Here is a 26,102-nt window from a genome sequence, read left to right as displayed (position 1 = left end):
CTTTCAATTTCAGTGAATTGGCTCAATGGTAAAATAACTGAGGGATACAATTATACCTTGTCTGTCAGCAGTATGATGGAATGAACTTCTTAAATCCTCTTTCTCATTGATATTATGGGTGCTCAAAATGGCGCATGCTGGGAAAAATGTCAACAGGAATGACCCAGTTATTGGCAAGGGATGGTTCTTTCTTTTCTAAAGCTGGCAATAACATTGAAGCATCATGATATAATGAAGAAATGCAAATACTCTCAGCTGTTATGAATAGGCAATCTCTATATATGAAATTTGGATTTCTGGAGAGGGTTAGGCTGGGTCACATATTTCCTCGGACTATCCCTGTGTGCCACAATGCATCCAACTTGTCTAAATAGCACTGATGGGTAATCCAACATTCCTCAATCCTAAAATCTCAGGATCATCACAGCAGGGGTATGGAGGCATATTCATGACTAATTATGTTTCTATATCTTTCTGCTCTGCTTTTCTGTGTTCACAGCTCCATGTTGTGTTCTGGCCCTGGGGATCAATCACTCTGAGCTGCCTGGCCAAACACCATTGACATGGTGGAAGCAGCGCAAAGCTGGTCCAGGGCCTCCATGGCATGCCACCATTCAATTAGTCTTGGTCAGCGGGAGGCATGATTATTCCAAAATTAGTGATTATTTCCCTGTGTAAACATGCCAGATTGGGGTGTGTCATCCCTTGTGCGCCTCGCTGTTCACTGGGCCTCCACAAAGGAGGCTGGGGCCTGGAAGAGAGGCCAGGGTACAGAAGACTGCCTCCCCTGAAAGAGCAGCCCGTCCCCCCCTTCTCATTGCTGGACCCTGCGGCTCGACACAGCCCTCCCTGATAAAGTGGTATTTCCCGCATACAAAGGCGGCATCGGACTTAATCCTCGGCCAACCCACACCCCCTTCTTTCTTCCCAGCAAGAGAGCACAATGAGCGTGGACCTCGTCTTAATCCAAAGGTGGGCTATCACAGTAATCTGATAATACATGCTGATCAAAGTCTATTCAATGCTAATCAGGACAACAGATCAGCATTATGATCTAATTAGGGACACCCTATGTGCCACTGAAGTGAAATGCCAGAGCATTGTAAATGGTGGAGGATGGCATTGAAATGCGAAAGAAAAACAAAAAGCTGAATGTAATACTATGGCATAATCCTGACGCAAAGCTGTACTACAGAAATAGCTAGATACCAGTGGCTTCAATGGGATAGAGATAGATTAATTTCAGTATTTAGGGTTAAGATGCGAATGCCAAATATAAAATGATGTACTTTTACAATGACGACTCAAAAAAAGAAGACCTGGCTTCATTTTTCCAGAGGTTGTAAATGTTTTTCTGCAGTCCCATGGCAGCAAGAGGCCGCCCCTGACATAAAGGAAGATGAAAAGGTCGGAGGTCAGCCGTGGTATCACACTGTCTCACAACATGTCTCATGCTCCACCTTCAGTAAGAAAAAGAACAGCGCTCTCTTTATCAGTTGGCAAAGGGTATATTCATCGAGACCTCTTGATAGTTTGGACTTTTGTGGACACATTCTGTACTTGTGTTGATGTTGCCACTCATGGTATGCCCAATTAGCCATGATCTATTTACAAAGCACCGAATCAATTACCCACTTGCCTTTCGGAAGTTGTTGTTCTCCAGTGGGAGGCGCATCAGTCACGCCTTGCCTGCAGAGTCATCCCCTGCAACTCCAGAAATCTGGGTGGCCACGGCTCTTTCACAACAGCACAATACAGCTCCTACATGTGGATAAACTAAGTCTGCTACAACAAGGCTCCTAGCAATGGCTAATCCTATCAAAATGGACTCCTTTTGGAAAAACAATAAAAGCAAGTGCACACAAACGACATGTTAGGCATGGAATGCAGGGAAGGCACAAATCGGCGTGCGATGACAAATTCCTCGTTAGGCTACCGCCATTGCTTTCACCTGGGCCTAAAACAACTAAGCGTTTTTTGGATTCAGCACTGTTTAGATACTCCTTAGCTAGGAAAATAAAGGCCAGATGTGCAGGCAGGAGTATCATGTGGCTACATGTAGGCTACTTGTGTGTGATGACGAAAGGCAGCCTTGTCGACAGCCATTGCTTAGCAAACTGACTTTCCCTTTCAGAGAGTGTACAAAGAAAGGTTTAACCCTTTAGTCCTAACTAAATGTACAAACATCACTGACACTGTGAGAGTTGAACTTGGCAGAACTTCAGTTAGACGTTTAGGTGGTTGATAATACACAATATCTATTACATTTTTTTAAATATAAAATTCGAGGCTTCGGCATGTCTAGACAACAAAGAAGATTAACTGGATTAGTCCTCGTACGAATGTGATGACTTCAAATGAGTCAAAAAGAAAAAAGTGTTTGACAGATTAAAAGACAGCCCAACATTTCAGTTTAACCCCTAAGCAGCTTCTGAGTTGCTTGAAGTTTAGATGTTGTCCTGTGTGGGTCAGCTCAAGGCACTGCCCCCACCCCCATCTTTAGTCCCTAGTCCCACACACAGGCAGGGACAAAAAGACCCACCTCAGTGTGGCCCTATCAATGTCACCGCTTTGTGTAGCAGTCTTTCAGGGTACATGAAGTGTCTTTAGCCACACTGAGATCAATAGCGCGGCCAACTGTGCAGCAGCTAGTGGCGGCAGCAGCAGCAGCAGCTCTGAGCTGCAACACAGAGCAGATAAAGCTGATCAGGCTGGACACATTGTCAGATCCTTATCTTTGATCTACTTGTGCGCTCTTTGCTATTATATAGAAATCTGGTTGCATTTAAGTAGGACTACAGGCGCAATATTGATGTGCCATATCTCCATTAAGTTGAAAATGTCCCCAGGGACCTTTCAAAGTTTCTGTGTACTCTGCTGAGCCAGATCTTTCCTGACAGTGACCTCAGTCAGCATATAGGTACACTGGATTGGACAGGTCAGTTCCATTGATTTCCCATTCCCTCTTGGCACAATAAAGACTGTCAACGAACCACTGAGATGTGTCCTTGACCAAAGTGTAACCCATGCCGTTTTATCATGTCTACTCTGAAGCTTTTAACTCAGTAAAAGGCTTGTTCAAGGTGCAATGATCCATTGAAGAAAACGAAGCTTTAACTGTCCATTACTGCCACTTTGATCCTTCCCTTCTGTAATCATGTAAACTGCAGGTGAATATATCATTATGAATAAATGGGGACCACCAAGTTAGACTTTAGAGGTTTCTCTTCTTTTTCTCAACAAAAAAAAGCCCAAGCCTAATTTGCCATCATCAGCTTCTTTTGTTCAAACAGGGGCTGGTATTTGGGAATAATCCTCCTTCCATAGATGAAATAGTGTCTCGACAGGCAGCAGCAAGACTCTGTCAAAACCTTTTCCAGAGGCGAATCTTTGTGAGATCTGCAATGTTGTAGGCGGAGAAATGTCTCGTTAATGACAAAACAAGTGATGTTAACTTACCACCTGGCTTTAGATTCAGGACATTTCAAATCACAGCCTAGCAAGCAGTTAGATGTTTGCCATTGTACTAAATGCTTTCCTCTACCACGGACATTTATTCATGAATGTATTTTAATATTAATATTCTATTATTTACAAACAGGATTCGAGGTTGACCCAGCGTGAAAGTGAAATAGCAGCCTATACTTTATATTCAGCGTCTAGTTATCCTTCCAAAATGCCATGTGTAATGTCATGCAATATCTGACAAAATGACCTTAATTTAAAGGGCTGCCATTGATGTCAACACCAGGTAAATACCAAGTTGCAAATGTGCATTGATTGTTTAGATGCTCCAGGTGACACCCTGCCAGTAGAGAGAACTTTTGTTTACCTCTCAAATTTCACAGTGTTGAAGTAGCACTAAAAAATCATTGACGTATTGCTAAAGTGTCTGTGCGAAAAGAGGGGTTGCTGAATAATGATTATGCGTTAAATGTTCTTCCCATATTCTTACTTAAAAAAATGCTTTTTAAATTTGTAAAAAAACAACAACACAGAATATAAAAAGCCCACTAATAAATGCATTTTTCCAAATATATTGTCAGTAATGTTTACACCATTTGTCAACATGAAACACTGCATTCAAACACAGTCTCCAGGCATCTCCGCTATGCCTTTGGCTGTCTTACCAACAACCAAATAGCCAGTGTGTACGGTGCAATTCAATAAGGAAATGAGATGCAAATGACTCCATACATCTACAGCGTATTTAAGGAACGTTATTCAGTGTTTTTGATCTGATCCTTTTGTTAGGTCAAATGTACTAACTATTCAAAAGATTTCTTTTGTTCTTAACCTTTGTGAGAAAGTGGAGAAAATATTTGGAATGCATTAAGTTCTGAAAACCGCCTGTCATGGCCGACAATAAAGGGGTAGGGTAATAGATGTTAGCATTGATGGTAAAGAGGACAAAAAGAAGCAGCTCTATGTTGTGCACAAACTGCCTGGTGCAACTAAAAAATCATCCATTTACTTCAGACTGTTTACTGAAGGCAAAGAAAGAAAAAAAACACAATTCACGAGGTGCAGGAGCCAAGGCCTCAACTCCTCTTTCACTGGCCACGTTTTTTCAGCTTTTAAAAAACTCACACGCCAAGCGCCCTGGCAGCCGGAGCTGACAAGATGCAGGGGGAGAGAGAAAAGACGGACCGAGGGGACAAAACCAAACACAAAAACAGTAACATCTGCAGCCGCTTCCAGCCAGACAGTTTGATGTGAATAACTCAGCACTTTGTGCCCTGACCTTGGCGAACAAAGAGTGGGGGGGGGGGGGGGGGAGATGCCTCAGGAGCGGAGCGAGACGCCCCGGGAGGCGAGCGCCCAGAGAGCACCCCTGGTCGTTTCGCTGAGCTGGAGTTATTGTCCCCCGGCGCGGCGGAGAGGTGCCACAGGGCACCCGGCACTGCATGCCACTTGGACTGTCATAGTATCGGCACAAAGATGGCCGCTTGACAAATTAAGCAGAGCGGTGCAGGAATACAATTTCATTTTCGGAGTAGTGCATTGTTGAAATCCCCATGCCATATGAATGCAGATCAGGGTCAGGCAAATAACTATAGGAGTGCCTTTTAAACAGATTGGTAAATGTAGGGATAAATCAGTGCAAAGGCGACTGGATGAATATTTATCACTCCTGCCAGATGATGCTAATATATATACAGATTTATTTCACCTCAGTCCAAAGTTAGAAAAGGCAAATTCTTCTTCTTTAAATTAAAGGGAGTCACAACAAAGCAACTGTGTACTTCAAGACTTAAATCTTACAAGTTCCTAATCCTTCTGAAGTCCACACGGGACCTTTGGTCTCCATGGCAACGGCAGGGCATTCAACCAAGTGATTGCCTCCAATGAATTTCAGATAAGACAAAATGGAAGTGAATTGATGTGATTTTAATGCAGAAGTGAGCGGTTGAGGGGAGGTCCACTCGGTTCATATTTGAATAAAGCAAACAGAGCAGACAAAAGGCTGACAGCCGTAAATGACATTGTCAGTACAAAAATTATCAGCCAGTTTACAATCTGTTTGCTCATGTAGAACAAACAGAATGTGTGTGGCATCCCCGGGCTTTGTGAACGGCAGGGCCGGCAGCCGGCGGCGAGAGTAAAGCAGATATCAGCTCTCCCTGCAGCCCTGCAACAATTAGATAGCAATTTGACAGGCACACTCAAAATGTCAGTTTGTTATTCCCTTCCAAGGGCACCACATATTTTTTCTTTTTGTTGTTATCTCAAAAGGAGATACATAATTGAGGCATTGGGAACAAAGACAAATTGTGTGACCTATGGCCGGAGGACTCGCAGGGTGGGATATCACAGGCGTAGGGAGACGCATTCCAAACATAAGACCCTCAGTTACCTAGCAGGGACTCGAATCAAGGTCCCCCTTTTTTCTGCCCTGCCCTTCTTTGGTGGTAGGGGACCAACAGGGAGATCCTCCTTAAAGACAGCCCCGTTAGGCCCCGTTCACTCCCCTGTTTCCCTTTGTTGCATTTTGTCACTTGTTTTGTTGCGAGCTTGTTAACTTCTCTATAGCCACATGGACAACCAGCAGCTGGTGAGCTTGCGGTGGGCTGCGAGGCATCAATTTTATCCGGCGACAAGGAGCGAAAACAGGCCAGGCTTGCTTTTGAGCGCACCTTGAACCTTCTCACTGTAGTGCTGTCTGTTCAAGAAGCCATAATTCTGCTAGAGTCCGGCACACATTAGTAACCAGAGAGTCGTGCTGAACGAGCGCAAGCAATATCATGTCTCATCGGTAATGTTGTACATTTTTGTAAAATGGCCTAATTTTGAAGAAAAATAAATTGAAGTTTTATGAGTCTTGGTGAGTACTGGCGTTCACTCAAGGTCTAAGGTTATTAAATGTATGATTGAAAAGGCAGAAGAAAGGCAGATGATTTCAAAGATGTCAGCAGCATAGGTGTGAATTCAGCTGCAGCTCTGGAAGACGTCCAGCTAAAAAAGTCCATATAAGTGGAGTCCTTTTTCCTGCTGACCCTGCGTGTCCAGGCTGTGGCCTCGTGAATCACTGCTGGCCTGACAGATCTGAAGGCAGCAAACAAAGTCAGGAGAATCTTCCTGATACTGTGTCAAACTTCTCATCGCAGGAAACACAGCATGTCAGAGTGTTAATTGATATTCATCCCAAGATTCTCCTCCCTGTGCTGTGAAGCCCTGCTCTGTTCTCTGGCTGTGGAGATGCCGTTTAGTCTTATTAAAAAGTTGTTTGATTAGCCGGCCCTGGAATGGAGGCTGTGGAAAGGTCTGGCAGCAGCAGATAAAAGGGGAATGATAAATAGGCGAAAAGCCAGCCGATTGCCAGTCAGCCACTAGAGCATCAAAACACATCCATTTCTCTGCAAAGTTGATCCAATTATTGCCAGCCACTCACAGATAGCTACTATGCTTTACTCCTTTCATTCCAGGCTAAATTGCTCTTCCCCTTTTTCGCCGATACGGCAATCGGTCATAAAGAGCCAGCCATCATTAGTGCTGTTTGAATTGGAGCCCTGTAGTGTTTGGTTAAGAGGGTAAATGCAAATTTGATGAAAGAATAAGGCTGTATTTACATATCAGACTCAGCTCACATGGGGAGGGTAAACATTCTGTTTATCTCAAGTGTCATTTTATGATTTCAGTCGAATATAAAACCGACCTTGGCCAAGTCGGAGCAAAAGACCAAGGAAATACTCTGTTGTTTGAAGAAGATTCATTCAAGTATAACTTGTCAACAAATCTTATAGAAGTTGGCAAATAAAAAAAGAAAATCTATATGTTTGTGTTTGTTATTTTCACAGAAATGCATCAGGAAATCCTACATTTCAGGTTCACCTTCTTATTGTTTTTCTATTTTATAATTTCCCATCCTACATTGCGACAATGACTATTGTTAAATAATATTCTTATATAATGTCTGTGAATAAAGGAAAATGTGACGTGCTGTGAAGATCACTTGTAATTTGGTACATAACTCCCATAATTATCGGCAAAATATAAAATAATAAAAAATAGAAATTTGATAATGTTAATTTAAACGTATTTAAACTAAAACAGGTCACTGTGCCAGATGGGATGCTTAAAAATACATTTAAGAAAAAAAGTGGAAACATTTTGCAAGTCATGTGCATGATTTGATTTAGATCAAAAGTGTAAGAAGACATACACCGTATGAGGCACTGAATGTATCGTGTTAAAATACTTTTTTTATTGTTTAATTCATATAATAAATGTACCTAAGGCAGTTTAGAGAATACTAGACATAACTGTCAAATAACATATTAAAATGTAGACTCAAAAAACCTATTCCACAGAAACCTTTTTTTTATATTTCTGCATAGCCACAGAGCTGACAAAAATAAGGCAAAACACTGCCATCTATGGCTATGTTCCGAGGACTGCTGAGGTCCTGTGCACCCAGCACAAAGGCAACCAACTATTCCTAGAAAAAAAAAACGTATGGCACGATATTTGTAAATTAGATTAATATAATATAATTGTAATCATAAAAAAAGTGTAAACACATGACAATTCTCAATAAAGTAAAGTAAAAAAGTGTTCAGGAACAGTGTTCGCACCAAAGTTTCCTGCATTGCTTATGAAGCCGACACGTTTTTGGCTTCCGAAATTGACAGATTAGACAGAAACCTAGATTTTCATCCAAATGGACATCTGGTGGCCATATCCTTTAAGCAACACAATTCTGCACAAATCAGGGGTTCTGTCAGAGCTTTTCGTACCACCTGCTGTGTATCTTCCCCTCAAAATGATTGAGCCTGCCTTTATTGTTTCATCATAATTTTATCTTTACAGTTTGTTGGCCAAAATGCAACACACATTGTACATTTTGTACTTAAATGGGCAATATAATGACGCTGAAGGCATTATATACTTTATGATGGTATACTTTACTTGATATCTTATGGCAGATACCTCATATCCAATACATTGAAATTGGCAAAAAAACACACATCAGGACGGAAATTTTGACTGTGATTCAAGAGCGCATTAAGGCACAATAATGAAGTGCATATAGCTGCCAGACTGGGGTAGCAGGTTGGCGGTGAAGCATAGAAGAAAGCCAGATGTCAGGGCTTCTATAGCTTAGGCCTTGACCAGGCCTTCGTCTGCAGCGGCCCTTTATGTAGCTCTCTGTGTGATGCACTGGTCCCCTATGGGAGCCCCGAGGCTTTACTGGTGATGAGACGCGATCTGTCCCGTCTGTCACCTCTTCTCCAAGTTATTCATACACCATCCATACAGTCAGTCCTCCAAGGCCTCTAATCCCCATCTCCCGAGGTGGAGTACAGACAGTGAAGCAGACAGGCGGCCGGGTTGCAAGTCTGTTCATAAGATGTTAAACACGGCGAGCATGACAGAGCATTTCACATTTACAAAATTTTAGCAGCGGGTCTCGGTGGATTATATCTGCAAGTGGAAATCTGGAATCATACAATAGTGTGCAAATGCACCGGGTAAAAGATGCAGTAAGAGACATACGGGTTTCACACGTGCAGATGCTGAGAGACTGGTTTTAGGGTTAAGGACTGGGACTTTACATTTTGACTTTGATTTTCAATTTATAGAAAAAAAAAAATTGCTAAATCAATCTCCAAATGGCAATATGCATTAAAGTGCCTCGCTGTGAGGTGGCATTATGAATGTGAGCTACTTCAGCACCCCCGTGACCACACAGGAGTATATTTACTCAGCGCGTCATCTCCTGATGTTTACAAACAAATACAGAAAGAGTTTATGTAATGCATTTATTTAAACAAGACCTAAGGAACGAGCAAATAGATAATTCTTAGGGATTCTTTGCTCTGCAAACACGCCTATTATAGATTAAAGTTTGACAGTATGCCAAAGTTATCAAGGTAAACTCGAGCTGTGACTGACAACTGAAAGTGGTTTCTCTTTGTTCCAGTGTGTGTGTGAGGGAGACAGAGAGAGATTCAGTTAGAAAAGCCATACATAAAGAGGTGCCGAAAGTCTCTATGTGGCACTTGTCTTACCTCCCTCCTTCCTGGAAGCACCATCAATTTAACACGGGACAACTTGACCACTCCCTTCAAGGATCATCTCAAAAAGGCTGACCTGGGACAGACCCACAGGGTTCACCTCACAGCCCATTAATCAAGTGTCAGCGCTGTGTGTGGATGAGGTCAGATTCTGGCACGTTGTGTTGCAACAGCTAGGTCACACACAGGGCACTGGATTGGATCCACAATATCTTAATAATGCAAAAAAATAGGAAAAAAAACGTGTTGTTGTTTTCCTCTTGAATATTGATTCACTGTGTGTGATCAGGAATGTTTGTCAAACTCAAATAGTAATTGTTTTTCCTGCAGAGATTAACCTGTTTAATGCAGAGAGCAATCACCCATTGAGGTTGCACTGCGGCGGCGTAGGTGGTGTGTGGTTGTGTGGTTGTGCGCGTGTGTGAGACAAGGACCACCTGTGCAGTGAATTCGGAGCCAGAGTGCGCTCTGTCAATTGGCATTTGATTTGTCACTCAGCGTACTCAAGCTCCGGCTGACTCACTTAGCAGGCCCCACCCGCCTCTCTCCATCTCCCCCGCTGCCTTTCCCTTTTCTTCTCCCTCCACACAAGGTGTATCCAAGGGTTCACCCCCAGGCCAGCGCTGTTGACACACATACCTTATTGCGCGTGGCTTACACCCAAGTCTTTCAGTGAATTGTGTTAAGCTTCGGAATTAAAAAAGAAAAATCATCATATAATGCAAACTCGTCACTATTGAGATTTGCCTTGGAAAAGATCCTGTGTGACTAAGACTATAACTGACACAAGTCTTGGGATGATGACCTCATTCTTTTCCCACCAACTTCACACACATTTACAAGTTCCTGTGTTCCTCTGCCATATTTAGCTGCAGTGTGACCATCTGCACTCTGAATTGTGGTGAGATATTTATATTGTTCTCAAATCATGGGAAGGCATCATTCAAAGTTTTTTTTCGTCTAATTTCATGCCCACCTACCAATGTAAGGCAGGTCCCAGTCTGAAATCCGGAGAGGATCATAGTGCAGGTATTAGTGAAAGCCACATCTGAGCAGCGCCACAGAGATGCAGGTGGCAGTGACAGTAGCAAGCTCAGAAAGAGTGCTGAATGGATACCGCAGCCAAAAAAGAGATCACAGATGCACACAGAAGCCTGTTTATTGTACACATTGTGCCTTTGAAATAGTAAAAAGACCTCCGTGACCAAATAATGTGAAGCAGTGTTGGATAACTTGCTCTGTGAATCTTTTAGGCTGTATCAAACATAGGACGAAAAGTGTTCTTTACAGTACTAAAGCCGTAAACACATTTTCACTATTAATCAAAAGCACAACACGTCCACTTTTCCATATTTTAAGCATGCGATCGCAACCAAAATAGCAGCGCAAATATATCAGTCTTACACGGGATAACAAAAGAAATGTCTGGAAATTCCTGACTGAAGTTGCGTCCTGAAGTTGCTACAACGGGTTCATTCATGAAGGCGTTGAGGGTGTGGAGCACAAAGAGAGGCCAACCACATCAAACGGTTGATTAATTGATGATGCGGTGCCAGATGGGGAGTGCAACATGGATTGTTAGTGTGCAACTCAGGTACTTTGAATCCTACCTGAACCTTCATCCCACGCATTGCAGCGCCAAACCTGATTCCAGCTCGGAGTGCAACGATAACACAAATAGCCCACCACTCCCTTTAGAAAACAAAGCACATCTATCTGTACCAGAGCTAAGTGACAAAGGGGACATATCCTGTCTGAATGAGGTCATAGAAATAGTATGTTTCCCATGACAGAGAAGTCTTTAAAGACAAGTTTGGAGGCTTTAGACAAAAGTATGAGATTATCTGACTGTTAAACATGTCTTAAAAAACTGGTAAGAAAATAAGGGGAACAAAATGGAATTAGCCAAATTGTTGCACACATGCTCAGAATTCTGTAGCTTTCAGGACTAGTTAAAAGAAACAAAGGGTCCATGTTTATTCATTTTGAGAGAGAAGTGGAGACAAGCAATAGGGAAGGTGTCCATTGCAGTATGAAGCTAATCGATAGGGTGGCCCAGAACAATAGGCAGGGTGCCACCCGGTCACATTCCTCACATGCCGCTGGGTCTGTCAGTGACCCTGAAACGGAGCCCACTTTCCCAATTAGGGTCATTAGTGTGAGCCAGTAAGTGCCCCAGTCACACATGGCTGCAAACCAGGCCCACTTTGGCACCGTGGAAAGACCCCAAGCACAACAACACAAGAAAAGGCTAACTCAGTGTTTTCAGCGAGATGTCCATCAAGCCATTCAGGGGTTATTCAGAGTGGATGCGAGCGAGATTTGTTCCCTCATTTGGTGGAACCTGAAAGGGGACGTAAACAACTTTGAGAGCCTGAACATTTTGTAAAAGAAGGAAATGAGCTGCATTAATGATTCTGCACAGGCCGTACGAATGTGAATTAGATGGATGCCGGCAGTTAGAAAGCTGCTCACGGCTGAGTTAAAGGCACCAGACTGACAGTTGTGGCAGTTGCTTCATTTTGTCACTGTTGTAGAGGACCAGCAGACCACAGGATTCGCCATTGGGCGTTCTCATGCACCCGACCCAGTGATACACCTCCTAACCGCCGTTTCTTTTCGGAGCATCTGTAAGTGAATGAATGTGTGTGAAGGATATTTTCCTATTCCTCACAATAGTCATCGGTCTCATGGAACCATTTCTAAATCCCGCATTTGAAAAAGAAAAGGAGGCATTTACATCTGCGGTCACATCGTTTTTTTGTATTGTCTCTCTGGAAAATATTGTCACGTTAACGTATAGCAGATGTTGTTGCTTATTTGACTGCTAATTTGGTTAAGCACTTTAAATGAAGCTTCTTCACATCCGTTTATGGATATGAGGAGAACCATGTTGCATGGGGCCAGCATCCTCCGAGTGTGTGCGATGTGATTGGCTCATGTGAGGCAGCAGGGAGGCTTTCTGTTTCGGCCTTCTGACATCCAAATGCTAATGCAGAGACACTTCAATATTAAATATTACAATGAATAAAGTACTCTGGACTCTAAAAGCTGTCTCAGAGAAACATTTTAAAGCTACACTTTGACATTACATGTTAGACGCTTTTATCCAAAGCGACATCCATACTCAATACTGTGGACAATCCCCACAGGAGCATTTTGGGGTGAAGTGTCTTGCCCAGGGACACAACGACATGCTGACTACAGTGGGGTTTGAATCTGAAGACCCCCTGATCCGAACACCTACGAACAACCCACTACGCTACACGCCCCCTACCTTTGACTACCTAAACTAATTTAGTTAGAATAAGCAAGCAGTCTTAATGTTAAGATTGTTTGCTATTGCCAGGCAGGCATTTGCAGCACATTCATTTTAAGTATATACAGCGTGCTTTAAGTTTACATCTCTGTGGTTGTAAGGATTAAGCAAAACACGCTTTATTTCTTCCTACTACGATTTGCAATGAACATTAAGTGCACCTGCATTCCCTTCAACCATTAACAGGCACTGTGTTTTCATCTTGAGATAAGGCTTGCTGAGAGATTTGGAAGGTGGCAGAACACTACAAAAATAATCAGTCATCAACTTTCACATTCAAGAAACAATAAAGAGAAATCAGTAGAGAGAGATTAGCGCCAAAGCTGTTGCCAGGTTTGCTTGTGAAAAGAAGCCTTGCTACCTTGCAGCTGGGAGAAGTGCGGATTCGTCGGTCAGATTCAGATAGCGAGCAGAGCCGGTTAGCAAGGTGCTGAAAGGTGCTAAAGCCCATGCAGAAAAGATGGCACCTCCCTACGTGCTGTATAAACACTAAATGTTTCTTAATATGACAAGTGTCAAGAGAGGAATAAAGACTCCAGCTTATCATGATAGGGGGAAAATGCATGTTCACACAAATACCAGCGAGGACCAATACTGAAATGTTAGAGTAAATAGTAATAACTTCTCAATGCAAAAATTACTTTATTGATTGATAGCAAGCTGTGATATTGTACTTATGTCAATACATGCTCTAATAACACAAATTAGATGGTAGAGTGAGTGTAATCTGCCTTTAGTGTGTTTGTTTGATGAGTTGTCTGGCTTGTAGTGTCTGAAGCCACTCACCTCGCTCTCTGTCATAAAGAGCCTGTTTGCACAGAGATCCTCAGACTTACTGCACATAACGCTGAAAAGCAGAGCACTCAAAAAGCTAGCTGTTGATCTGTTGATCTCAGTGGCATGTTGGTAAATCAGAGCAAAAATAATCAGCCGGCCCCTGTTTGTATAACTGCTAAGCTGACCAAGCAAGTCTGCAAGTGAGCGAGTGTTGTGTACAACTCCAGCGGTGAAAGTGTGCAGATAAGCTAGCAAAATGGACAACAGCGAGGCCATATTTGCAATGTAACCAGAAAGTCCTTCATTCTGAGCTTCCCCCTTTGAGGTTCATCTAGAATTTATGAGATTTGAAAGTTTAAATATCTAATATATACTACTGATCATTTAAAAAAAAAAAAAAAGTTTATAAATGATAAAGATACAAATAGAAAGAGGGTCCATGTTGTAGTGAGCAACATTGCCCTCAAGTGGATATTTTGGACCATAGCACACCTTGTGTTTGTAATGTAGAAAATCTAAATATATATTTCAGCAAATATAAAGAACACACAGCATATCTTTTGTAACCTAACCAAACGTAACACACACACACACACGCACGCACGCACACTTTATTATTATCACTGCAGCCATATCCAGTGCTTGCCAGGCTATCACTACACACAATCGCTCTTATTGTCTTATCTTTGTTCCGACAGGTGGTCTTACCTGGCTGTGGCTGGGAAGCAGGCAGATATGAAGGGGATGTGTAGGGCAATAAAGCTATAACCGGCCGCTTGTATGGAGGGGACGTTACATACAGAGCACCACCTGCTAGATGTGAGGGCCCTTTATCACCAGCTGGCCAGTGTTTTATAGCACTTATTTTACAGTGGCTTTGATTGGCAAAAAAGGTCAGGAGGAAAATGAAGAAGCTGTCATCGGACGGATGTGCGACACAGGGCTCCTATCTGGGGAAACACTCAGATTATGTCAAGCTTTACTCTGTGTGGCAACAATAGAGACCTAATTCTGTCTGGTTTGAACTTCCTCCAGTGAAGGAGTGAAACATCACACCTTATTCTGTGGCGCCACCTTGTGTTTGATATGTTGTATTGCAATTGTTCCTCCATAATTGTCAGTTTCAGACATTTCTATACCTGTGGCAATTCAGCTTTTTGAGGATTTGAATCTATGAGTCTCAGGTCAAAACAACTATTTGGAGTTAAGCTTACAGTCTCAGTCATGTCAAATAAGTAACGCTCATAAAAGCAGCAAGCTACAGTTCATGTCCATAAATCTTTACCATCTTTCAAATAAATAAGAACAATTACAGCTAAGCCAATATGCAGCAAAAATATGGAAACATCTACCCCAGGGTGTAACAAAGGAAGCCCTGGGAACATATTTAAACCACAATTGGAAAGAGCAGTTTTGGGATTGACTCGACAAACCAATTCTACAACAAAAAATAAGAGAAGTGGATTGCTGTAATTCCCAGAGAGAACTAAAATCCAGATGTATCCAACTTAATTTCAAGTCACATCAAAAATGGCTTAACAGCAACAACATATAACAAAATTGCACAATTCCAATCCATTAAAATGTACAAGGTTGTTTTCTCAGACAAAACCATTATAATTTGCTAGTCAGGGTTTCACCACAAGTAGGCCTCCAAGCTGCCAACTTTATTAGCATTTCCTTGCATCAATTCGCCTAGCAGCTTGCAGTATATCCTCTACTTCAGGGATGGGCAACTTGGATGGTGGTGGGGGCCACATAATGTACTGGCCACCAAGGTGCTGGAGAGACTGGTCTTGGCCCATCTCAGACCGCAGGTGAGATCATTCCTAGACCCTCTTCAATTTGCCTACCAGCCTCACCTGGGGGTGGACGATGCCATTATTTACCTGCTGCAGCGTGCTCACTCATACCTGGATGGATCGGGTTGCACTGTGAGAATCACCTTTTTTGATTTCTCCAGCGCATTCAACACGATCCAGCCACGGCTACTGAGTGACAAGCTGCAGGCTATGAGGGTAAACTCGTCCACCATCTCCTGTATTACCAACTACCTCACAGACAGACCACAGTACGTCCGGTTGGGCAGTGTGCTGTCTGATGTGGTGGTTGGTAGTATCCCCCACAGGGGACTGGGCAGTCTCCTTTCCTGTTCACCTTATACATCTCTGACTTTCAATACAACTCAGAGTCATGCCCCCTGCAGACGTTTTCAGATGATTCTGCAGTGGTAGGGTATATAAGAGATGGACGGTAGGAGGAGTACAGAGCGCTGGTGGGTGATTTTGTAGAGTGGACTGGAGGAAATCATCTGCTTCTGAATGTGGCCAAGACCAGAGAGTTGGTCATTGATTTCAGGAGCAAGAGGACGTCTCCTCAGCCCCAGTGCATTCTGGGAGAGGATGTGGCTGTTGTGGAGGACTACAAGTACCTGGGAGTGCACTTAGACAATGGGCTGAACTGGAGGATCAACACTGACGCTGTGTACAAGAAGGGGATGAGCAGACTCTATTTTCTGAGGAAGCTGAGATCCTTCCACGTGTGCAGCAAGATGCTGGAGATCTTCTACCAGTCTGTTGTGGCCAGTGCACTCTTCTTTGCTCCGGTCTGCTAGGGGGGCCAGCATAAGAGCCGGTGACACCAGCAGGATCAATAAACTGATCAGGAAAGCTGGGTCTGTCATCGGCATCAAGCTGGACCCCTTTGAAGCTGTGGTGGAGAGACACTGAACAGGCTGTTGTCCATCATGGATAACCCCACCCATCCTCTCCACCTGCAGCTGGACAGTCAACGGAGCTCCTTCTCCAACAGACTGCTGCCGCTCCGCTGTCACAAGGACCGATACAGGAAAACATTCCTGCCCACTGCAATAACTCTGTACAATAAATCAGCTCTGGCTGGAAGATAACTCTCTGCTCCATAGCTTCTCTTGTAGATGGGCGTGACTTCGCCTCTCTATACGATCTACTTCCGGTCCATGGGACCTTATTTCGGAAAAATAATGTATTGAGGTCAATGGAGAGAGAAAACTTATCTTTCGATCCCGTTTGAATTGTGCCATGAATTACACATATGATGTTTCTCAATCTTAAAAAATAATGTCCATGTCAAAAAGTCACAGTTTGTCGTAAAACTGTTGAAATATAAGACTATGAAAAATACGCAACTAGAAAGACTACAAATCCCAGATTTAAGTGATGTCACAATTGTTTTCCTCCACTAAGAGATAGCTAAAATCAGCGCCATATAGATATAATCTATATATATGGTGCTGGCTAAGATAAGATAACTTTAACAAGATGCCTGTGTGCTTAGTACCAGGTTGTTATCATACCAGCAATGGGTCTTGCTCGTTATTTCGCTTCCCGTCTGATGAAAGGACCAGGAGTGGCTGGATCAAGTTAGCTACCTAGCTAGTAGCTAGCACGTTAGTTAGCATTACAGCCTTATCATTTTTATTAGCCTTAATATGAAATAACCCAAAATGAGTAGTAGTCATATTTCGTGAACCCTTTGAAGAGTACTGTCACTGGTGTGATCATTCTATAATACACAATTTAAGCCCGGGGGAGAAATGCTAACGCTAGCATCGGCGATCACCGATCTTTTCTACTTCATGCTATCTGCACAAATGGTTGACATTAAACATTAAAAAGACCAGGCAGTTCAGAGAGAATCAAAGGAAGGCAGGCAGGCAGGCATTCTTCTGGACGTGTTTCATCGTGGTGATAGTGAGGGAGGGACATCGCCACTCGGAAGGGGAGGGACCTCCATGGGACCTTATTTCGGAAAAAGTATGTATTGAAGTCAATGGAGAGAGAAAGATTATCTTAGTTTTGATCCCGTTTGAATTGTGCAACGAATTACACATATGATGTTTGTCAATTGAAAAGATAATTTTGCAAGTTAAAAAAAAAAAAAAGTGCCGTAAAACTGTGAAGGAACACATTTTTTTGTGTGAAATGCTCAATGAACTCTGGTCTTGCATACGTCACCAACACCAAGATGGCCGTCACGTTAGCACATTTCACCTCTTTCTTTCAGAATGAAGCGAAAAGTATTAAAAGAGGTGAAAATCACTACAAGTCTGGCCATGTTGAGAACTGTTCATACACAAAAGGGGAGTTAGTCGGTTCCAGCATGCGGGACCGGCTTTACAAGGTTTCGGTGAGGAACACGAGTGTAATATGTAACGTTAATGTCAGCTAGCTACATTTACTTACGCGACTCTGAAGAACCAGCACCTTAGAGAGGTTTGTGTGCCCTGATGAACCTGGGGGCTGTGTTGTCTGGAACCTTGTGTTCCTGGTAGGGTCTTCCATGGCAAATTGGTCTCAGGCAAGGGGCCAGACTAAGATTGGTTCAAAAGACCTCATGAAAGACAATACAGGAATTGAGGATATCCGGCCCGGAGGAAGCCCGGGGTCCCCTTCTGGAGCCAGGCCCAGAAGGAGGACTCGTCGGCGAGCGTCTGGTGGCCGGGCTTGCCACGGAGCCCGGCCGGGCCCAGCCCGAAAAGGAAACGTGGGCAACACCTCCGCTTCTCCGTCCCGCGGGCCCACCACCTACGGGAAACAGCGATGGGGTCGGGTGCACTGCCAGAAGGGTGGCAGTGAAAGCGGAGGGTCTCGACGGACCAGACCCGGGCGACAGAAGCTGGCTTTGGGGACGTGGAACGTCACCTCTCTGGGGGGGAAGGAGCCGGAGCTTGTGCGGGAGGTGGAGCGTTACCAGTTGGATCTGGTTGGGCTCAGCTCTACGCACAGCGTCGGCTCTGGAACCTTTCTTCTGGATAGGGGTTGGACTCTATTCTTCTCCGGAGTTGCTCAAGGTGTGAGGCGCCGGGCGGGTGTGGGGATACTCACAAGTCCCCGGTTGGGTGCTTCGTTGTTGGAGTTTACCCCAGTGGACGAGAGGGTCGCCTCCCTACGCCTGTGGGTTATGGGGGGGAAAACTCTGACTGTTGTGTGTGCTTATGCACCAAACAGCAGTTCAGAGTATACGGCCTTCTTGGAGACCCTGGAAAGAGTCCTGTATGGGGCTCCTGAAGGGGACTATTTAATCTTGCTGGGAGACTTCAACGCACATGTGGGCAATGATGGAGACACTTGGAGGGGCGTGATTGGGAGGAACGGCCCCCTGATCTGAACCGGAGTGGTGGTTTGTTACTGGACTTCTGTGCTAGTCATGGATTGGCCATAACAAACACCATGTTCGAACATAAGGATGCTCATAAGTGTACGTGGTACCAGAGCACCCTAGGCAGAAGGTCCATGATCGATGTCGTTATCGTTATCATCGGACCTGAGGCCTTATGTTTTGGACACTCGGGTAAAGAGAGGGGCGGAGTTGTCAACTGATCACCATCTGGTGGTGAGTTTGGTCGAGTGGCGGGGGAAGCCTCTGGATAGACCTGGTAAGCCCAAACGTGTAGTTCGGGTGAACTGGGAACGTCCGGAGGAGGCCCAAGTTCAGGAGGCCTTCAACTCACACCTCCGGCGGAGCTTTTCGGGCATTCCTGTGGAGGTTGGGGACATTGAACCAGAGTGGTCAGTGTTCAAAGCCTCTATTACCGAAGCCGCGGCGGGGAGCTGTGGTCTCAAGGTCCTAGGTGCCTCAAGGGGCGGTAACCCTCGAACCTCCTGGTGGACACCGGTGGTCAGGGAAGCCGTCCGACTGAAGAAGGAGGCCTTCAGGGATTTGTTATCCCGGGGGACTCCCGAGGCAGTTGCAAGGTACCGACAGGCCCGAAGGGCAGCAGCCTCATCCGTGGCCGAGGCAAAGCAGCGGGTGTGGGAGAAGTTCGGAGAAGATATGGAGAAGGACTTTCGGGCGGCACCAAAGTTGTTCTGGAAAACTGTCCGACACCTCAGGAGGGGGAAGCAGGGAACCATCCAAGCTGTGTACAGTAAAGATGGGACGTTGTTGACCTCAACTGATGGAGTGTTAGGGCGTTGGAAGGAACACTTTGAGGAACTCCTGAACCCGACAACTCCGCCCTCTATGTTAGAGGCAGAGCTGGAGTATGACGGGGGATCAACACCAATCTCCCGGGGGGAGGTCATTGAGGTCGTCAAACAACTCCACAGTGGCAAAGCCCCGGGGGTGGATGAGATCCGCCCAGAAATGCTGAAGGCTCTGGGTGTTGAGGGACTGTCATGGTTGACACGTCTCATCAACATTGCGTGGAAGTCGGAAACAGTACCGAAGGAGTGGCAGACCGGGGTGGTGGTTCCCCTTTTTAAAAAGGGGGATCAGAGGGTGTGTGCCAATTACAGAGGCATCACACTACTCAGCCTCCCCGGGAAAGTTTACTCTAAGGCAGTGGTTCCCAAACCTTTTGTGCCCAAGGCACACCAAAGGACAAGTAAAAATCTCAAGGCACACCTATTGTGCAAAATAGCCCTTATAACACGTGGTATCACTCATATCATGTAAAATATCTGTAAATGTGCATAATTATTTACTAATGCCAAATAAAATGTGACAAAGACAACTATATTACTCGTGAAATATTTATTAACGAATTATTTCAGAAATTAATTTGAAACTTTATCAAATTAGGCTTCATCAAAGCAGCAACACACTCATTTAAACCAGACAGGTCACAAAATTAAAAATGAGGCAAAAGAAACTCAGCAGAAATTCAGCACAGAGAACTGTCAATGCAAGGAAGCTGCATTGTCCATGGTCCTGAACTACAAATTATAAATGTAACATTTCAGCAATCAGCATTGAAACATGTGCTATTGTAAATATTTTTGCCGACTTACAAATGAGTGAGATACATGTGCCTGTCGGGCGCGCATTTTTTTTAATCCTTGGTGGCACTGAGGGGAGGGCCACTCGCAAGTCCTGTTCAACAGAGAGCCGTGACCTCCTGTTGTTCTTCATGTAAATCAGAGTAGAGAACGCCAACTCCAGAGATGGGGTCGTTACTAAAAAAATGTAATATATTATATATTACTTTTAAAAAAAAGTAATATATTACACTACTTGGTTACTATGTACATAAAGTAACTCGTTACTTTACTCGTTACTTTACTCGAGCACGTACAAACTGCGCATGCGTGAGTGGCAATAACTTTCCTTACCAGCAGGCGGCGGTAGTGTGTATTTGTCATTCAAAACAGGCAACAACCGGAAAACAGAGAAGAAGAACAGACTACGTGATATAAACAAACAACAAATAGCGTGTGCGGTAGCTTCACCTTAGCATGTGTTCTTTGCAGGTGTTTGTTGAGGTTTGACGTGGTGTTTACAGCAGTGGATAACAGCTTCTGGCCTGGACACAGTTTGCACCTCACCGTCACATTCCTGTCTATTCTTCGGACAAACTCAAAATAATGGCCATACCTCCACCCCTCGAAAGTTATCGCTGACTCAGCCATGTTTATGCAGCACTGCACGTGGAGATGTGGACGCGCAAGTCGCGCAGATTACGTACATATAAACCTACAAAGTACTGATATAGTACATTAAAAAATAATTATTTTTGTGTAGTTGTATATTGCAATAATAACGTATGGTTGTCACAAAATCCCACGGCACACCCGGACTTGCCTCACGGCACACCAGTGTGCCGCGGCACACCGTTTGGGAACCACTGCTCTAAGGTACTAGAAAGGAAGGTCAGGCCGATTGTCGAACCTCAGATTGAGGAGGAACAATGCGGATTCCGTCCTGGTCGTGGAACGACGGATCAGCTTTTCAGTAAGTCGGACCCATTTCCGGTGAGGGTTGGCCTCCGCCAGGGCTGCGCTTTGTCACCAATCCTGTTTGTAATATACATGGATCGGATTTCGAGGCGTAGTCATGGGGGAGGGGGTCTGCAGTTCGGTGGACTAAGGATTGCACCACTGCTTTTTGCAGATGATGTGGTTCTTATGGCTTCATCGGTCTGCGACCTTCAGCACTCACTGAATCGGTTCGCAACCGAGTGTGAAGCGGCTGGAATGAGGATCAGCACCTCCAAATCGGAGGCCATGGTTCTCAGCAGGAAACCGATGGACTGTCCACTCCAAGTAGGGAATGAGTCCTTACCCCAAGTGAAGGAGTTCAAGTATCTCGGGGTCTTGTTCTCGAGTGAGGGAACAATGGAGCGTGAGATGGGCCGGAGAATCGGAGCAGCGGGAGCGGTACTGCAGTCACTTTACCGCACCGTTGTGACGAAAAGGGAGCTGAGCCAGAAGGCAAAGCTCTCTGTCTACCGGGCCATTTTCGTTCCTACCCTCACCTATGGTCATGAAGGATGGGTCATGACTAGGGATGCACGATATTGGTTTTTTGAAACCGATACCGATAACTTCCTGCTTCTCAAGACCGATACCGATAATAAAAAAAAAATTACGCCACTAATTATTTTAACGCGATTAACGCATGTGTATTTTTTTTCCTCGGCCGCCCCGTAGTTTCAGAGCACATCGAGTTTAAAATACCATCTACAAGCTGATGCTGACAGCCCCGCTCCTGTCACCCGCTTGTGGCAGACCACACTTCCACGCTCACCGGCAGGCACCGACTGGCCATCTGGAGGACCGGGAGGGTGTGTGTATGTGTGGCCCGAGCGAGCGAGAGAGAGACCTTACGTGCATTGTTGTTGTTAGCATCTGGTGCTAGCTAGCTGCGCTAACGGATATACGGAGCTGTTTAAATGAAAACAGAGGAGCGACATTTCGCACACACACTGACCCAAACTTGTGCATCCTGGCTAGATCACACCTTTTTCCTCCCAGTGCTGTATATGGGGTGGTGCCCGTGTGCTTGTTAAAACACCGATTTCTGGTGTAATCTGCTTCTAGGACCGCATAATGCCATAGACTCTTAGGTAAGTTACCGTCTATTAGCTTACACCTAGCCATTTCGAAAAGAGTGCGCCCTTCCCTCTCAGCTATCCCGTTCTGGTGCGGGGAGTAAGGACAGGACGTCTCGTGTCTGATCTTGCTCCTTCTCAGCAGTGACTGAAACTCTCTATTTGTAAACTCTGTTCCGTTGTCGGACCTCAGGCATTTTACGCTGCCATACGGAGCTACATCTGCAAGGAATTTCTCTGTGGCCTGAAGTGTGTCACTCTTTGCTTTGAGAAAGTAAACAAACACTGCCCCTGTATACACATCTGTGAAAGACTGCATATATTTAAAGCCACCTATGGACTCATTATTTACTGGACCGGCTAGATCTGTGTTAACTAGCTCAAGTGGTGTCTTTACTTTTTCTGTGGGACCTCTGTTCCTTGTTTGAGTGAACTTTCCCTTTATACACACATCACATTCTTTGTTAGGTCTATGCTTTTCACCGTTAATGTGCATGCCTACTGTTACCGCCTGCAGCTTCAGTATATCCTCGTAATTACAATGACCCATGATCTCATGCCATGTCTGAATATCATGACTGACATTACACACATCATTTTCATTACATTCTGTTTGTAGATAATACATTCTCTTGTACACCTTAATGTTAAATCTCGTACCGTCAGGCTCCACAAGAACATCGTTACCTTCATTGAAGAACACCGTGGCACCATTTGCAGTAGCAGATTTGACAGAAAATAGTTCTTGGGGGAACGAGGGTATGTAGAGGGCGTTCTTCAACGTCACTGTACACCGGCGCCCCTCACTGTCTATGAGGCATACCTGTGCGTCTCCTCTCCTGTGCGCCAACCCGAAAGTGCGCTTCCCGTCTGCCAGCTCCATGCTGTGTCTCTCCGGCTCGAAGGTGCTGTCAAAGTTCTTGAATTGGTTCCTGTCGTTGATAATGTGGGACGACGCACCTGTGTCCACGATCAGTCCCTTCCTTTGGGCCTGCTGCTGCTGCGACCGGCTGGCGTATGCTGTCTGCGCCCCGAAGGTAAAGTCCTCTCTTCCCGCTGCTCTCCGGGCGTCGTCTCGACTCGCCTCACTTCCACCACTGCCGCCATCTTGTCCACAGCCACCATCTTGCACGCGCGCGTACCGAGCGCTCTGTTTGCGCTTCTTTCTACACACTCTGTCTGCGTGTCCCGAAGTTTTACAGAAACTACACCAAACAGTTTTTGTGCAATTATCCTTTCGGTGACTCTTTTCTCCACATCGCCAACACGCCATCTCCGTCGGGGGTCCGGTCTTTTTCTTTGGTGCTGCCCGGGCCTTCATTACCCTTTCTCCTGCCTCCTCTGCGACCGGGTCTGAGTCTTCTGAGGCCTCGAAGTTCCGCAACTTGGCCTTGAACTCCCCCAGCGACATGTCCGCTGAACCGTGCGTCACCAACAGTGTGAACGGTTTATACATCTCCGGTAGTCCCCTCATAACCATCGCCATCATTAGTCCATCGCTCGGTGCTTCTCCTGCACTTTTGAGCGCCGTGATGATCTGTTCCGCCCTGATGACGTATTCAGTCACAGTCTCTGTGTTAGCTTTCTTCAGCGCGGTCAATGTTATATACAGGGATACAATCCGGGGCCTTCCTCTGCCGATGTAGTGTTCTCTTAACACTTTTATGGCGCGTTTCCACTGCAGCGGGTAGCTCGCTTTAAGCACGCCGAGCCGTGCGGTGCCCGTTTTTGGTTGCGTTTCCACTTGGCCTAGTTTTGGCCCGAGGCTACTTTTTCACCCTTTTTCTGGCCCGACTAAATCGTGGTTCTATCGAGGCCAACAAGCGGGCCAACAACCGGGCGGAATATGCTAAACTAGTGACGACTGGTGATTGGTCAGAGAGAATCGTCACAATTCTCGCGCGACTTAATCCCTAGTGTCGCATATATTAAGGGACGCTTGCAGCATTTTTGTAAACCTAAGAAAATGGCAAAGAAAAACATACCGTTGCGACGTTCCTCCAGCTGATTGCAGATGATAAAATCCAGCGGGAGCTCGACGGCACAACTCGCAACCTAAACGTTTTTCAGGAGGTCTCTGCACTGTTGTCCGAGCGCGGATTCTCAAGGACTTTCCAGCAGTGTAGGGAAAAACTGAAAAAGCTTAAGAGTGAGTATAGAGCCGTGAAGGACCACAACGGCCGGAGTGGTTCAGATAGGAAAAGCTGGAAGTGGTTCGACCTGTTGGACGCTATTTATGGCCATAGACCGGCCAACGTTGGGAGGGAGGGAGGCCTGGACTCTGCAACCGCGTTACTGGAGTCCCTGCATGGTAAGTCTTTGCTAACGCTCTGTTATTTGCTTGAAAGCGTTGTGTCCCTATCTTTTCTAAAGCTCACTTCTAACAAACAAGTATTTTATCCTTACATTTATGTTCGACAACCCATGCTTTTATGGAGCCCCGAAGAGCTACATAGTTAGCTGGCAGATAGCATTAGCTAGAGCTATTGTTTGCTAACACCACATGCGCCATTGTTTAGGTTCTTCTTTTCTACAGTTGTTGTTGCTATTTAGTATTGTGCTACAGTAGTTTGTGGAATTAACAAGTCATGTTGCTGTTCTAGATGATGCCATTGGGACTAGTGAGGAGGAACAGTCCCGAACAACGGGTGGTGGCAGTGTTCCGTCCTCAACATCATCAGAACACACCTCAACTCGACCACAGACACCAGTCGAGGAACCGACACCAATGCCGAGTGCCATCACGACACCGCAGCGTGTGGTTCTAGGTAAGAAATAGGCATGGCAAAACGACTGGAATTGTGACTTTTTTTTAAACTTTAGATCATCCATCGTCATTAAGTAAAATAAGCTATACCACTGTGTGGAAATGCTCTGTTACAAACTAGCTAGTACGCAGCTAGTACAATTGTGTGTGACATCCTATTATATACATGTATTTATATTCATTATCAACAGGCTGGACATAATGTAATTCACTTTCACAATCATTGTAAACATCTAGGGCATAACTGTCTTTAGTTCATCCTTACTGTTGTTCTGCTTATACATTGTATGGTATCCTTGTGTGACCTGTACCTGTCCTGTGTTTTTCATTGTTATTGCTAATTCTCATTGCTATAATTATCTTATCGTCATACAGGCAAGAGGAAACGAGGAGGAGACGAGCACCTAGCACAGCAGGCACGGCACCATGAACAGAGCCTGGCCCAGGTGGATCGCACTGGCAGCTGACCATGGAGGCTGCTGCCTGGGCGAGGGAGGAGGAAATGGCCTTGAGAAGGGAGGAGAACGCTCAAACTCATGCGTTTAACCTGGCCTTCCTGCGCACTCTCGGCCAGGTTCTAGGGGGCAGCCGACGTGGCCCGTCTCCTCAGGAAGACGAACCACCTCTGTAATTTTAATATTATTCAGTTTCATCTCTCTTGATTTTGTTAATTTGTAAATGCAACATTTATACTTTCTTGTTTATTTCTTATCTTTCCTTTTTTTTTATTTATAATGCCATATCTTTTTATGCTGCTGCAATACAAACATTTTTATTTGTACAATGCCATGCCTTTTTATGCTGCTGCAACAAATATATATATATTTTTAATTTCTATTGTACATACAATGCCATGCCTTTTTATGCTGCAACAAAAAACACTTCCCAAATTGGGATTCAATAAAGTAC

General features: G+C 44.8%; 1 protein-coding gene across 1 annotated transcript; it reads left to right on the top strand.

The window, feature by feature from the left end:
• The first annotated feature begins 23,835 nt into the window (after positions 1-23,835).
• LOC117549838 (zinc finger and SCAN domain-containing protein 20-like) lies at positions 23,836-25,846 on the top strand. The gene is made up of 4 exons (XM_034221934.1): positions 23,836-23,887; positions 24,390-24,737; positions 25,030-25,194; positions 25,569-25,846. Exons 1-4 carry the CDS (start codon positions 23,836-23,838, stop codon positions 25,658-25,660), a joined length of 657 nt encoding a protein of 218 aa, XP_034077825.1. The 3' UTR covers positions 25,661-25,846.
• Positions 25,847-26,102: the final 256 nt, after the last annotated feature.

This window comes from Gymnodraco acuticeps, unplaced genomic scaffold (genome assembly GCF_902827175.1).
Source record: "Gymnodraco acuticeps unplaced genomic scaffold, fGymAcu1.1, whole genome shotgun sequence".
Taxonomy (NCBI): Eukaryota; Metazoa; Chordata; class Actinopteri; order Perciformes; family Bathydraconidae; genus Gymnodraco; species Gymnodraco acuticeps.
The sequence above is the reverse complement of the archived record's forward strand: the minus strand, read 5'-3'. Positions and strand labels throughout refer to the sequence as shown.

Coding starts and splice junctions, on each gene's coding strand:
- LOC117549838 (XM_034221934.1), top strand. CDS start 23,836: ATGTCCGCTGAACCGTGCGTCACCAACAGTGTGAACGGTTTATACATC. Junction 24,738..25,029: donor GTTACTGGAGTCCCTGCATG/GTAAGTCTTTGC, acceptor TTGCTGTTCTAG/ATGATGCCATTGGGACTAGT. Junction 25,195..25,568: donor ACCGCAGCGTGTGGTTCTAG/GTAAGAAATAGG, acceptor ATCGTCATACAG/GCAAGAGGAAACGAGGAGGA.